Genomic DNA, 15583 nt, shown 5'->3' with positions numbered 1-15583 from the left:
AATGCTCTCCCTTTTATCCCTCTGGCTCTCAGAAGGAAGGTGTGTAGCCATTCAGAAACACTGTTTGTGTGTATTCCCTTCCTTCCCCCACCCAAGGAAGATCGTGTTTATTCGTGGATATCCTAGGGGGGCACAGACACTTGGGAAAGGCTGTCTGCTAGCATTCTGGAGCAGAGCAGAGGCATGTTTTCCTCTTAAAAATGCGCCTGATCTCCCAGTTGCTAAGCTCCCTTTTTGTGAAAGCTGAACAGAAGTTCAAGAGCATTAAGGGCATGACAAGTACAAACGTGTTCTGCTGAAAATGGCATGACTTTGGTGGCAGTATTGCAACAGAAAGATGTTGGTGGTTTCTCTGCTGGGGGGATCAGAATGATACTCACCACAATGCTGGAGGGTGACCCTGGAACGCTGGATCCCCGGGAGGAACCAACACTCCCCGGGGAAGTCAATTGCTGCAGAAGACAAGGGGGACACCTTGGTCAACAGGACTTTGATTAGCAGTGAAGGCAACCTCTGCCAAGGAGAAGAAGTGCTAGGCTGATGGAGTCAGGCCTTGCAGGGAAGGGGGAGCTGCTGTGGTATGGCAAGGGACCGAAAACATCACTCAAGGTCTCTGCTTCCGTGGGCTGGAGCCTGTCAGAGGCACAAAGTGGTCTAGAAACTTGATCTACATGGATTCAGGTGAACGCAAACACAAGCCCTGCAAGTCACTGCAGGTCATATAATTCTATTGCCTTTTCTATGGCAGCCTAACATAGCTGTTCTCTTTCTTGGAGGAAGGAGGGGTGCCACAGGCATTTCCCACGAACAGCCAGAACAAATTGTGGCGTCTAAAGAGCAGGAGGAGTCTAAATTCCCACTTGCAATGCTGCTCCTTCCCCTGTACACCCACATGTGGTACACGCACAACTAGAGTCAATTGACAGTGGGTGTAGCATAGTAACCAGAAGACTCTGGTTTAGATCTTGCCTCCTCGAGCTGTCTTAGGGCACTGGAGCTAATATGTAGTTCCATGATTCTTGCAAGGGGCGTTGGCCCTTGTTACGGAATTCAGTGGCTGAGGCTGGGATAAGAAGGAGAGGAGAACAGAAGAAGAGACTGGATTTATACCCTGCTCTTCACTTGGAGTCTCAGAGCAGCTTACAATCTCCTTTCCCTTCCCCTCCCCACAACAGACATCCTGTGAGGTAGTTGGGGCTGAGAGAGCTCTGAGAGAACTGCTCTTGAGAGAACTGTGACTGGCCCAAGGTCACACCAGCAGCTGCATGTGGAGGAGTGGGGAATCAAACCTGGCTCTCCCAGATTAGAGTCTGCACTCCTAACCACTACACCAAACTGGCTCTTTGTGCGGGATATGTGTATTTCTCCTTGGGCTGTTTTCTCACCTCAGATCTTGCCCTGCCATTGCTTTTACCCCTAGTGGGTCAGAGGCACGGGGACTCCTCTTTTTTTTCCAGTGGGGATGAAAGCAGCTTGGTGGAGGGGATTTTCCAGTAGGAATGTGCTCCAAGAGGTACTGCACCCCCCCTTATTGATGTCTCCCTTCAAACTGAAGCCTCTGAAGCTGCATTTCATAAAATAGCTCCTGTCCATAAAAGGAAGCCATCTCGTGTTGTTTCCATACTAGAGATTTGCCCCAGTTTTGATGCTTCGGGGAAGTGCCCCCCTCACTTCCCCATGGCATCCTGGTGCTTCTGTGTTCCAGAATTCCTGGGATTCCCTCAACTTTTCTGCAATCTTTCCTAGACCTACTTTGCTATAGTGTTTCTTCTCATCTGGGTTCTATTCTCTTAAGCTGGTTTAATGCTGCTGAAAGTTCTTAAGAAATGTGGGAGTTTTAAAATCTTGCTTTATGCATTGTTCTTGTTTTCTTTTTGTATTGTTCTTGTTTTCTTTTTTATCTTGCTTTGTGTATTATTATTTTTGCTGCACTGGTGTTTGAATTGTTGTTCATGGATAATTTCTTGTTTATAATGTTACTGTCAGCCAATTTGGGGGATCAACTATTAAGAATACAGGAGATAAATATTCCAAATAAATACCAAAAACAAAAATAACAGAATTACATGTAACATATAGTTTTGCCCAGCCACTCTTTGCCTCAGTTCCTCTCTGCAGTATGGGGGAAACAGTACTGATCTACCTGGACAAACTACTGTTGTAAAGATTACTGAGGTTATGTATGCTAAGTGTGCAAATACTAAGTAATCCTAACTAGGTGAGATGCATAAGGCTGGTGGAGGTTCTCCACAAAGAGCTACCAGTCAATGACCACTAGGTGACACTACCATCCCAATGTCCATCAAGTATGCAGGGGACTTGTGACAAATCATAATAGCACTTTAAGGACTACTCAGGAATCTCCTTCCACTTTGGTTAATGTACATTATCTCCCTTCATAAGGTACGCTTCTCCTACAAGAGTTTGCAGGTGACACACAAAATGTAGGAATATGACTGTACATCCACATTCCCAGGTGACCATCAATTGATTAATTTTTTTTAAAAAGTATGTGCACATTTAAAACTACATCGCTGTCTTTCATACAAACCAGCATCAACAGTGGGAGGCTCAAAAATGCTTCGGTTGGCATGCACGAAATCTGTCATACCCAGCGATCCTGCCAGGAGACAGGAATTGGAGGGGACCAGACTTTATTGTGTCAAGCCTGGCAAGGCTTCCAGTGCACTGAGAGTCAATTCCAACAAGGACTTCCTTTCAGCAGAGACAGTGAACTCCAGCTTAGCCTCTCAAAGGCACATATTTGCACTCTTAATCAAAGCTGTTGCGAGGATGGGGGTGGCCATTCCATTTGCTGGGCCCTTCCTTTTTGTTGTGGAGATATGAGGACCTTCTCACTGTGTCCCAAAGACCTCAAGGTATATATAGGTAAAGGTAAAGGGTAAAGCTTTCCCTTGCTCGAAAACCAGTCGAATCCAACTCTAGGAATGCGGTGCTCATCTCCGTTTCCAAGCTGAAGAGCCAGCGCTGTCTGAAGACTTCTCCATGGTCATGTGGCCGGCATGACTAGACAACGAGGCGCACGGAACGCTGTTACCTTCCCACTGAAGTGGTACCTATTTATCTACTTGCAATTTCTTGCTTTCGAACTGCTAGGTTGGCAGGAGCTGGAACTAGAGACGGGAGCTCACTCTGTCATGCGGCACTCGGGTCTCGAACTGCTGAACTACCAACCTTCTGCTCTGCAGTTCAGCATCTTAACCACTTGAGCCACTGTTATCCAGAGAAGAAGAACTGAAGCCAACTCGAAAGCACAACTCAGTGAGTGAAAAGCTTTTGAGTTTCACCTGGTGGAAGCCCAGTTGCAATATGTTCTGTTCGAGGTCCAGGCATTTAATTAGTTTTTTTAATTAATACTCTCTGAGAACAGATATTACAATGCAAGGATGTAAAAAGAACTGTGGAGCATCCCGAACTATTTTAGGCTCTCTGTATGAATACCAACAAGATCACAAGGATGAATCACAGCTATGCTCTTTTGTCTCAAGCTCACAAAATACCATGTCTTACACACGATCATCAAACTCCAATTTAGCAGGACACATTAAAGACTAACAAATGTACTGCAAGAGAAACTTCTGGTCATCTCTCTACCAGTCGAATGTAACCCTTCATGTATAAGATAGAGCAGGCTCTGATGGCTTTAAGATGACCTTTTGCTGCTCAGGCTGCAGCAGGTGAACATGGCTACCCCTCAGTAATTTTCCATTTTAACCTAATTTTGTTTTTACATACAATGATTGTTCACCTCCTTTATCTCCTGTATTGTTAGCAGTGTAACACTTGTGGCACCAACTCTATGTGGTGCTCTGATTCTAATCTGGTACTGGATAAGTGGCTGCCCTTATTCTCTAAGAGAGCTCATGGTATACTCACTGCCCTCCCACAGATGTTTGAAAGAAGTGAAGAATGTTAACAATAGCTGTCACATCCTCACCCTCCAGTCCTATACAGCAGGCTTTGCTTCATCCCTCCAGCTGGGTTTGGGTTTTTTTTACTTCCTTTGTTTTTCTTTGGTGATGATTAATTTGGCTACAATGATCAAATTCCTCGCAAATCTCTATGCTCCCTCTTTATAACACCCTGAATACAGACTTTGAAAGAAACCATTTAGGGGTTACTGGAAAATGATAACCTGGGGTTTATTTGGGGTGGGTAACATTCCCTCAACATTTTTTTTTAAAGAATACATTTGCCGTGCCACAAAAATAATAAATCAGTTTTCTTCCCAGCCTCAACAAGATCTGTAACCACCTGTTTTTCTCACAGGCTGATGTCATCGGATCTGCAGGTTCGCTGGACATCTTGCTAAAGCTAAAGGTGGCTGGTGTAGTAACTCACCTCTCCTTCGATTTGTCCCAGATTTTAAAAATAGCTGGCTGGATCTTCTATAACTATATCTGAGAAGACTGAATTTGGCATCATTTGGCATTTCTCAAGCAATTGATTGGATTCTTGCAACTTACCTGCATATCGCTTAGAGTCAGGTTACAGGTACTATTATCATCCCTTGCTGGTGGGGTTTTCACCTAGGAATTGTTTGACTTGTACAGTTTTTTTTTTCAATCGTCGTAAATGTTTTTAAAATACTGTGTTTCATTTTGCTTTGCTATTTCTATAAGTATTTACTTTTTTCTATAAGGTATTAAGGTGGCATGACAATCCAAGTGTCTGGTAACTGAATATTCAAAGTTTGGTCAACTAGCCTGACCACTCTATTCTGCTTACAGCCCCAATCCTCCTCCCACCAATTTGGCTTTAGATCTGGTATCACTCAAGCGTAGGATGTATGCACTATTTTGATATCTTTTGCCGTTTTTAGAAGCTTCCTGCCTTGTACTCTTGAAATGACATGGCAATCCTGATTTCCTTTCTATTATAAGTAATGTTTAAATATTTTGATGGTGTCTTTGGGAATCTAGAGTTACCAACCCACAGGCAATGCCTGGAGATCTCTCAGAATCACATTTCATCTCCAGACGACAGAGATCAGTTCCCTTGGAGAAAACGGCTGCCTCAGTGGGTGGACTCTATGGCAGTGATGGTGAACCTTTTAGAGACCGAGTGCCCAAACTGCGACCCAAAACCCGCTTATTTATCACAAAGTGCCAACACAGCAATTTAACCTGAATACTGAGGTTTTACTTTAGAAAAAAACAACCCATACATTAACTTAAGATGATCCAAACAAAGTAAGGAAAGCAATCCCCAAATCCTTTCATTTACTTAAAATTATTTGGCAGAGAATTTGACACTTATATGATGGTCTGGGCTTGGCTGGGGCGATGCCACACGTGCCCACAGAGAGGGCTCTGAGTGCCACCTCTGGCACCCGTGCCATAGGTTCGCCACCACTGCTCTATGGTATCACATCCCTGCTGAGCTCCCTCCAAACCTCCAGAAACTTCCCAACTAGGAGTTGGCAACCCTGTTTGGGACCCTTCACACTCAGCTACCCATTTCTTGCTTTGCTTACACTGTCAGCACAAACCAAGGTAATACTGGGCATCTTTGTCTATTTACTTATATAAGAGAATCAATAAGAATTAATAAGTTCAGCAACCTAGCCCATGGGCAATAACTACGTTTTTTAAGACCCTCAGTTGTCTCTGACAAAAACTGCTGAGGTGTGCAGGACCTGGAGCTACGAAGCACCCTAGGGGAGCAAGCCTAAGAAAATCTACTCGGAAGCAAGCCCCATATTACTGAATGGCGCTTACTACCAGGAAAGTGCCTTTAAGATTACAGCCTGTAAGATCCACAGCCCCATTCTTTACAATGGAAAGGATCCGATTTAATTCGTGTATATTATTTCAGCAGCCCCCTTCGCATTTAAGAGCTACAAGGCCTTTGCATTTCCCTGATTAAAGGACCCATTTTGGGTTTTTTAATAGATCTTATACATCACCAGTTGAACACTGAGCTGTGTCCCCAAGATATAACCCCCCCCCCAGTTACCTTCTGTAACTTTTCCATTCAGCTCGAAGGTTCAGATGATTCACGAGCCCTGTGGGGGTGAGAGGAGACAGGAGGAGATCAGGCTGGCCCTCTCGGGGTCTGTGTGAGAGGCTCAGGAGGAGAAAAGGAAGGGGCAAATGCTAGGGTCAACCCCCCCACCCCCACGAGCATCCAGAGGGTTCCCCCTTGCCTCCACTTGCATGGGAGTCTCTGGGACAGCTAGATTTAGATACAAGCTAAATAAACTATTGTTTAGGGCCTTGGATTATGAGAGGCCTCTCAATACAAATAAATCACTAAAAATGATTCAGTTGTCATTTTGGAGGGGATGCCGTGGCCCTGATCTCTAGAAACTGCACCTGCTCCCAATTTCACCCCTCCCTAGGGTTGCCAGTCTCCAGGTGGTGGCTGGAGATCTCCTGGGATTACAACCGATCTCCAGGTGACAGAGATCAGTTCACCTGGAGATAACGGCCACTTGGGAATGTGGACTGTACGGCAGCATACCCCACTGAAGTCCAAACCCCGCCCTCCTCCCAGTCTCTAGATATTCTCCAACCCAGAGCTGGCAACCCTGCCCCTCCCACACAGAGTCTTGAAGTGGGCCGCTGCTTCTGAGTCTCACTTGCCTAGCAGTAAAATGGGAAGAGCAGTGACTCATCCTATAGGGCTATTGTAGGGGCAACCGAGAGACAGGCTGAAAGGATTCTGTACACATGCTGGATAAATGATTAATGAGTCCTGAAGCCCCCCACCCCGCAGGCTGCTGCCATCTGGAAAATGCTGCATTCCTGACCACAATGAATATTTAAACAGGCATCTGAAGGACCACTGTGGATTGTTTTTGCGATATATAAAGGGGGGGGGAGTTTTCTGGGCATCGCTTCGGCAGCCAGGTTCCTTGTGGCCACATTTCCCCCCTCCTCCACATGGATTCCTCTCTTTTAAGCCCTTTGACTCCTTTGGCTAATTATGTTTTCCCAACTATTATTGGAGATTTATAGGTCCTTGGGGATAGGGGTGGGGAAATTTCCTGTGCTGCTTCTGTTACTCCAAAATGCTCATGGCACTGCACAGACAAATCGAACTAAGAATGACACAGGCAACTCATATTTCTGATCCCAATGTATTGACTAACCTTTACAATACAATTTATATTTCTCTGAAGAAAAATCCCCAAAGGGTTAGTGCCTTTGCAGCAATTTAGAAGGAAAGTTATTAATGGTAAACTAACCACATTAAGCAAATTCCAGAGCATGACAGAAGACAGGAGGACCTGGCGTGATGTGGTCCATGGGGTCGCGAAGAGTCGGCTGTGCGACTGAACAACCACCACCACTACATATCTCTGGTTGAGAGCTGGAAGGTGGAAGGCACTACTTCACACCCCCTGATGGTGGCAGCACTGAACACTGTCAAAGGGAGGGAGTTAGGACATGGCCTACTGGAAACTTGCCTATATCATACTGAAGGGAAAGTTCTTGCAGTGCAGCCAGTGGGGGAAATCTCTGTGAATTGTGCCCCTGGTGGGGGCCATCGAAGGTGACACTCCAGGCTAGGCAAGTGGGAAGTTTTGCTTCTGGGGGCTTGTCTCCGCACACAAGGCACCATTAGCCACATCCCAATGGATTTGTCCTTGGCCCAGCCAGACCAGCTGCACAGTGGTGCTGGACAATGTCCCCTCTAAGCTGAGTTAGTGTGAGCTAGCTCAGTTTTTTAGCTACTGGCTCACACACTTTTGTCTTAGCTCAGGAAGGATGGCTCCAGAGCAAACTAATTTATGCAGCAGGCAAATCACTCGCTCACAACTGTAGTGCCAGGAACTCAAAAAGTAGAATTTCTGCTCATAGGACTCCACAGCTCAGAGGGAACATTGGTGCTGGACACTAGATGCCAAGGGTTTTCTGAGGGTAGGTGAGAGGATACCAGGGCCGGTTCTCCAGCCAAGTCACCCAAGCAGCTGCATGGTGTGACACAGTGAGGAAAGAACACGAATGTGCCACAGGGGCTCAGCTTGCAGTCCAAGCCATAAGAGATATGGGAGGGGGCATCCCTTCCTGCACCCACATTGCACTGGTTGGGCCCAAGGCAAGACTCTGTAAGGTTGCCAGCTGGTGGGCAGCGCAGACCCGGAAGTGATGGGTGTATCTTGCATGGGGTGACAAAGTACCAAGGCAGCCCCAGTTTACCCTTCCACACCTTCCACTCACTCTTGATGCTTCAGATTGAAGAATGTGCTATCTTTGTGGACTTTGCTCTGGTGAATAGGGAGCCTTGGGAGAAAACAGTTGGGGAGTTTAAGCTGGTCAGATCTCTGATCTGTGAAGATGAAACTAGGATGAGAAGATGGCCATGCGGAGGCACCGAATGTGGAACATCTTATGGAGGAGGAGGAGGAGGAGGAGGAGGAGACTGGATTTATACCCTTCCCTTCCCTACCCAAAGGAGTTTAAGGGTGCGTTCAGACGGGAGATTTACAACGGTATAGGTGCCGGTTCCAACCGGTGTACTTACCGGCGTTCAGACGGCGAACATCTGCCTCCCGTCCCTAACCGTTGTAAATCCTTTTAAACCGTTGCACTCTGCCACTAGGTTCCCAAGTGGTGGTATACTGAGTGCAACGGTTGCTTTCGATATACCCCTCCGTCTGATCGCTCTCCACCGGTGTCTAGCCATTTCCGTCGGAAGCCTGAGGCTTCTGTTTCCCCCCTGCCATTTTTTGTTTAAACTGAGCAATATGCGCTTGGGCGAAGCTTCGCCCTGAGCGTTTGTTAAAAAAAAAAAAGCCCTTACTTTAACTTTCCGGAGGAGTCCGGGACTTCAGGGAGACCAGTTTGGTCTTTAAACTTTAAAGGTAATAATGTAATGTTTAAATGTAATATGGGGTGTTTTGAGCATGTGCAAATATCGCCATTCTGTGAATGGCTGCCTATGCGCATGCTCAAACTGTGTTTAAAAAAAACAAACGCCGACACCCGCAGCGTGTGAGCGGGCATACACCGATGGGATCCGCAAAATGGAGGTAAGTGTGATCGCGTTTCGGCCGGCATAAACTGCACCGGTTCCAACCGGTAGAGTTTATGCCGGCTGAAACGCCGCGTCTGAACACACCCTAAGAGTGGCTTAGTCTCCTTTCCCTTCCCCTCCCCACAACAGACACCCTGTGAGGTAGGTGGGGCTGAGAGAGCTCTGAGAGAGCTGTGACTGACCCAAGAGCACCCAGCTGGCTGCATGTGGAGGAGTGGGGAATCAAGCCCAGTTCTCCAGATTAGAGTCCACTGCTCATAACCACTACACCAAACTGGCTCTAGTACACCAAAACTATGCTCAGGACAGTGATGACTGTGGACACGTACCTATTCACCTGGCTTCCACATCCCTCCAGACTGGCTGGGATTTGGATCAGGAACTCCTTCTGAAAAGAGAAATGGGACAGCTGAACCTCTCATATCGTAGCTGCATGAAACCCTTCTCCCACTCCCTCTAGTGTTCCCTCTGCCCCACTTCGGAGCAAATAGGGCTCCCAAAACTGCTGTCCAATGGAGAAAGAAGCTAGGCAGGGTCACCCCTGGTCATTATTTGGAAGAGAGACCACCAAGGAATACCAGGGTTGTGACGTAGCGGCAGCAGTGGCAAACTATCTCAGAATGTCTCAGAATACCAGGCTGTGACATGCTGGGAAACTCCTACAAGACAATGACTCAGCCCTACCCCACCTTCCTGAGTAGATATAAATTACCTACCTACCATTTTTCTTCTCACCTTGACACAGAGAGTACTCCATCTTTCCGTGTTATACCTCTGAGGATGCCAGTCACAGCTGCTGGCGAAACGTCAGGTACTACAATGCCAAAACCATGGCCATACAGCCTGGAAAATCAACAACTAATTTAAAATTATTACTGTTGTTGTTGCTGTTGTTGTATTTTGCTGTCATGTCACAACCCTGTAAGATTTTCAAGGCAAGAGATGTTCACAGGTGGTTTGCCATTGCCTGCCTCTGCATAGCAACCCTAAACTTCCTTGGTGGTCTCTCATCCAAGTGCTAACGAGGGCTGATCCTGTTTAACTCCTAAGACTTTAGAAGATCAGGCTAGCCAGGTCAGGGCAACAAAATTATACAATATTTTAAATCATCCCTGCTCACAAGAGCAGATTCTTCTCCCGACAGAAGCAAAAAAAAGGAGAGGTCACTCTTCTCATCTCAACAGTGAATTTTTGTGTTCCATTGGGATGAGGATTTTAAAGTGAGTTTTCTGAGGCTCGTGTTGCTGTAGGCCTTCAAGGTTTACTCACTGCAGAAGGCAGACTCGATGAGGACCAGTCTCCCGGCTGGCTTAATGAGCAGAGGTAGCAAAGGTGCCCTTGCCATTTAGGAAGCTATCAAAGCTGTCAAAGGTTAGCATCAGGTGGGTAGCCGTGTTGGTCTGAAGCAGAAGAATAAAGTTTGAGTCCGGCGGCACCTTTAAGACCAACAGAGTTTTATTCTGGGTATAAGCTTTCATGCACACGAAAGCTTATACCCAGAATAAAACTGTTGGTCTTAAAGGTTCTGCTAGACTCAAAGATTAGCGTGTATGCCCTTTTCAGCAGTAAAAATACTGCTGATTTTTAAAAGGTTGTTGAAATGCCAACATATTTAAAATATAGTGTTCTTATAAGGAGCAGGCCACACTGCCCAGTGATCCAACTCAGCAATTTTTTGATGTCCAGCTGAGCACAGCGCCTCAGCAGCCACCTAGAATTCACAGCTGAAAAATAGCTCCTGGGTGACAATAAAGTTTTCCTCAGGGGCAACGAACATTTATCCCTGGTGGCCACAGGTAACTCCCTGGCTTCTAGGAACTTAAATGTTGTTCTCTATTACTGGCAGAAACAGGAAGGATTCCATGGGGAGTGGCACTGCTGTGTTCAGAGCATCTTGTTGTGATTTATTCGGATTGGTATTAAAGTGGTTCATTGCTTAAATTTTAGGATGTGGGGGTGGTGTTTGGTGTTGTCTCTCACATCTGCTGAGTTACCAAGGATGAATCAAGCAAAGCTACTTCAAAACACAGGAGGCAGGAGTTTGGGCCTGAGGCTCACCCCCGCTCCAGTAGAGCAAAGGACTACCCTTCTGTTTCAGATGCTAAGCTCAGAGAACAGGCTCAGATGACAGGACACAGCAACAGCAGGGCCACAGAACTAATGAACAGCCAAGCCATGGTGCAGAAGGGAGGCCTCTTCCTACTCCCTTTTCTTCTCATCTGTCTTTAGCAAGCGTCTGACTTTTACCTAAACTCAGTTTCAGAGGGAAACAAACAAGCAAACAACACCCAACTGAAAAGGCAGAATAGCTAACTATGTCCTTGGAGAACAGGAGAAAAGGCACTAATTATGTAATTTTTGAGCACGCAGGAAAAACTACAGAAATAATGGTCACAGAACAATAAAGTGTGTTTCAGCATGCACCTGTCTCAAATGAAACCCTCCCCCATTAAGCTCCACACTGGAAGTCTCCATGCCACATGAAGATCTATCAGTGAGTGCTCTGAACAGGGCCTTCTCGGAAGTGGCACCACAACTTCGGAATATGCGTTTAAGAGAAGCCTGCCCTAGCTATATCATGCTAGTATTTTGTTTGTGGTTTTTTTAAAAAAATTAACTGCTTATTCGTTTTGGTTTTGTCTTTATAGCCCAGTGGGTAATATCTATAATAGCCAGGAAATGCATAGAGAAGAGCCATTATCAAATGGATTCCTGGCTGGCGTTTTACAGCTGATGTACATTTTAGGCATTTGTTTAATAGAAAAGCAATGGAGCAGCAAACGAAAGAAAGTTTCCTCAGAGTCAGAGCTTCAAAGATCCATCTTGGCCATACATATACCTTGGCTACTGTCAAGGCAGGTTCTGTCTGCTTCTCACCTGCTGCTCCCCACACCTGCATGGCTTGAGGATTCAACCCATGTCTCCTCCTCCCACCTAGCTTCTTGATTTCAACTGAATTATGAGAGCCAGACATAACCCTTGGGGATGTTGCCATTTCTTTGCCAAGTGGCCAGTCCTACCTTCCATGTTCTGAAATTTTTGAACTCTGTTCCTAAAAGTTTCTCATTGAGAGAGCTAGTCCTAAACAGGTGTACCCAGAATGCTACTCAGGTGTATTCTGTGGGATTTACTTCCAGGAAAATGTTCTCAGGATCTTCCACAAAGTCCAGGGGTTCAAATGCCAAAAGTGTTGGCAATTTGCAACAACAGACAAAGTCTAGAGCTGTAGCAATGCTAGGAATACTGAAATAAAACCAACAAAGAATCCTGTGTTAATGACTAACAGATTTATTGTAGTGCATGCTTTTGTGGATAGCGTTGCACTTGATAAAGCAGGTTCTGGTTTGTGAAAGCTTCTGCCATAATAAATCTGTCAGGCTTTAAGGTGACACAAGATTCTTTGTTGTTTTCTTGCAACAGTATGGTTATAACTTCGGACACTGTTCTTGAAAACACGTAGAGGCGAAGAGCCTCAAGAAAGAGACAGGATATCCTTACAAAGTATATCTGCATCTCCTCCCCCCCACGCCTCAGTTGCTCCGTGTCCCAATCTCTGGGGCTCAATGGAGCTCTTTGCTGGACCTTGACGGGCGGAAGTTGTGAATAAGTATGTTGCCGCTCGGAATCCCCCACGGAAGATGCTGGGGCAGACGTTTGCCATTCATCTGGGCCTGAAAGCCCTGTCTGTGTGCAGCAGTGGAGCAAGCAGGGAGCATGAAGAGCAGCGGATAAGGCTGCATTGTGCACACTGGAAGGCTGAGTACTCAACCTTAGCAGAACAGAATCCATGAGCTCACAATTTCCAGAGCCTGCGCTGCTCACAAAGCCAGGGGTGGACTACTGGAAAGGGGTGGGCATGACACACCTCCTTTTGTCCTCCCAGATAGCTCAGCTCGTGTGGCAGCTCCTCAAGATCCAGCTGCCCAAGTGCCGCTCGCTGCAGATTTGCCAGCTCCAGCTTTGTTCGAAAGGTAAGCCTGCTATGGGGGCCACGTTGACAACAAGGGGGACTGTTTACATCCCCCACCTTAGCTGATGAAGCACCGTGGGATGATCGGTCTCCCGTCCTTGCAGTCATCACAGAATGTAGGTTGCTTCTCCAAGCAGCAGCAATGCTTTTGTGAGGGGGGAACCCAGAGCAGCCAACCATCACAAGCCTCACATGGGCAGGGACAACCCACCTCCAGATCTCTGCTCCTCCAAACAGACTAAGATGAGCACAGAGAGGCCAACAGCACCTCACCCCTCAGCCAACTAAGCCACCCCCCCACCACAAACTCTACCCCATCCCCAGTCCTAGACAGAGCTGCTTCTTTGAGACACTTCCTGCTGCTCCGCCTAAGCCGGAACCAGATGGGCCTCTCTGAGCCACTCTGTGTAACAGTCTGGATCCACTGAGGATTGACATAATAAACAGGTCCAATTTAATTTATTCAGATATACACCCAGGCTTTCTGCTAGAAAAACAGCACCTAAGTCTCTTTGTGAATGGAAGAAACAGCTAAGAGGAAGATTGTGAAGCAGAAATTAAAGACTGGAGAGGAAGTGGGACACAGGACAGGAAGAGGAAAGAGGATGAAAGGGAGCTTTCAAAATGGCTCAGGTTGGTTCAAATTAACTGCTCCCAAAGTCCAGGTGCTACTTTAATGCCATTTGAACCTCCTAAACATGCCACAGCTGCCCCTTGTGACCCTAACTACTCCCTCCAGCTTCTAGGGCAACAGGACAGAGCCCATGATCTAACATCCCCTGTGTACTTCTCACCAGGAGGCCAAGTGCCTCACAACAGCGGCCTTGAGGTGCCACGGGAACTGCTAATGGTGAACTCACACATCCATGCTCAGTGGCTTGCAACACCAGGTGGTGACTCACAGACGTCAAAGCTGTTCCTCTCCACTCACATCACTGGAGAAAAAAGTACATACCAATTCCTTTGTTTTAAGAGCGGTAGACCAGGGGTGAGTTAAGCAAAGCATATACTGGTGTGAGTCATCCCCCAAGTTATATTTTTAAAATTATTTTTTTACTGCATTTATACTCCACCTTTCTCCCCAGTGGGGATCCAAAGCAGCTTACACCATTTTCCTCTCCTCCATTTTATCCTCACAACATCCCTGTGAGGTAGGTTAGGCTGAGAGTGTGTGACTGGTCCGAGGTCACCCAGCAAGCTTCCATGGCAGAGTGGTGACTCAAGCCCGGCTCTCCCAGATCCTACTTTGACACTCTAACCACTACACCACACCGGCTCTTGTGGCTTGCCTCTGCAGGGTAATTTTATTTTGGAAAAAAGTTATTTTTTTAATAATCGCATAGTAAATACAATACAATAAAATAATACAGGTCCTGCTCCCAAGGAACTTACAATGAAAATGTCAGCCTTGGCCAAGGGAGGGGAAGGATAAGGAGGGATCAGTGTCGTGACGTGACTTTGTTTCTGCTGGGGCCAGATGGATGCTGTTGGAATAGGGCCAGAGCGGCAAGGAAGAGGCACAGGGCAGACAGTGACGCACGGAGGGGTCACCCGAGGGGAGTGAGGGAGCTTCGGTCTGGGAAACGCCGAGGGAAAGCAACCCTGCCTTGCTTCCTGCGAGCGGCTTACAGCCCGGCAGCTCAGCGGCCTCCTGTCCTCGCCTCCCGCCCGCCGCCGCCACCTTCCGTTTTCACTCTTTGCTTATCTGGCGCGGCCAGGCAGGGGCCTCGCCCGAATCAGCAGCCCGCAGCCCGCCTCTCCATGGCAACCTCCAATCTCTCTGGACCATTCCAGCACCGCGCTCGCGATCCAGGCGGCTGGAATCCCGGCGGCCACGTGAGCCGCCCGCCCGCCCTTGCTGCGGCAGATAAGGGCCGGGCCAACAGCACGCCGGAGATTCTTCCAGCAGCCGGGAAAAATGTGCTCCGGCCGCACGCCCCGACCAGGCGAAAGAACAGCCGACCCATCCCTCCTGGGCCAGGGCCAGCCTCTCCCGTGGTGGAACCTCCCGGCGAGGCCCGCCCAGCCTCACCGAAAGAATCCCGCTTTACATGTTTAAAAGTTCGGAGTCTTTCCAGAGGCGGAGCCGCGTTCGACTGTGGCAGGAGGGGGAAACATAACAGCCATGGCTCCACCCCCCGCGCCCCTCTTACCCGGCAACATCTTTCCAGCCTCAACGCTAGAGTAAATAGAATTTTTAAAAACTCTAGAGTAATACTAAGGAGAGGGTGCCTTCGAGCATGCCCGGGAGTTCTGTGGCACCTCTCAGCCCTTTCATTCCAGCATAAACTTTCGTGGAGTTCTCTACGGCTCAGCCTCTGAATTCATGCTGGCCTTAACATGTGTGGGCTTCTTAAAGTGCCACAATGACCGCCGGCTCCTGTTTCCTTGCGCTGCGGCGGACGACCTGGGCTCCCCCTCTGGAATGCCCCCTTCTCTTCTCCCGAGTAAGCTCAGCCCCTCACAGCTGGGACGGGGCGGAGGAGTGTGCCAGGTGGAGGTGGCTCTGAGCCGGACAAAGGGCAGGCCAGTCTGAAAGCAAGCCACGCCGCCGCCTCCGTTCGCTCCCCCCCCCCCCCCCCCCAAACTTGTCGGGGAAAAAGCGCC

At 47.7% G+C, this 15583-nt stretch overlaps 1 protein-coding gene across 1 annotated transcript in view; it reads right to left on the bottom strand.

Moving 5' to 3' along the window:
• The window catches only part of DMTN (dematin actin binding protein), a 41021-nt gene that overhangs the window by 13116 nt on the left and 12322 nt on the right, over positions 1 to 15583 (bottom strand). The window contains exons 2-4 of the mRNA XM_015423008.1: positions 9336 to 9394; positions 5980 to 6028; positions 381 to 452 (exon numbers count right to left, since the gene is read on the bottom strand). Of these exons, the coding sequence (XP_015278494.1) occupies positions 381 to 452; positions 5980 to 5997 (90 nt within the window). The 5' untranslated portion in view covers positions 5998 to 6028; positions 9336 to 9394. The remainder of the gene's footprint in view (positions 1 to 380; positions 453 to 5979; positions 6029 to 9335; positions 9395 to 15583) is intronic.

Source organism: Gekko japonicus, unplaced genomic scaffold, assembly GCF_001447785.1.
Source record: "Gekko japonicus isolate JY-2015 unplaced genomic scaffold, Gekko_japonicus_V1.1 scaffold208, whole genome shotgun sequence".
NCBI lineage: Eukaryota > Metazoa > Chordata > Lepidosauria > Squamata > Gekkonidae > Gekko > Gekko japonicus.
The sequence above is the reverse complement of the archived record's forward strand: the minus strand, read 5'-3'. Positions and strand labels throughout refer to the sequence as shown.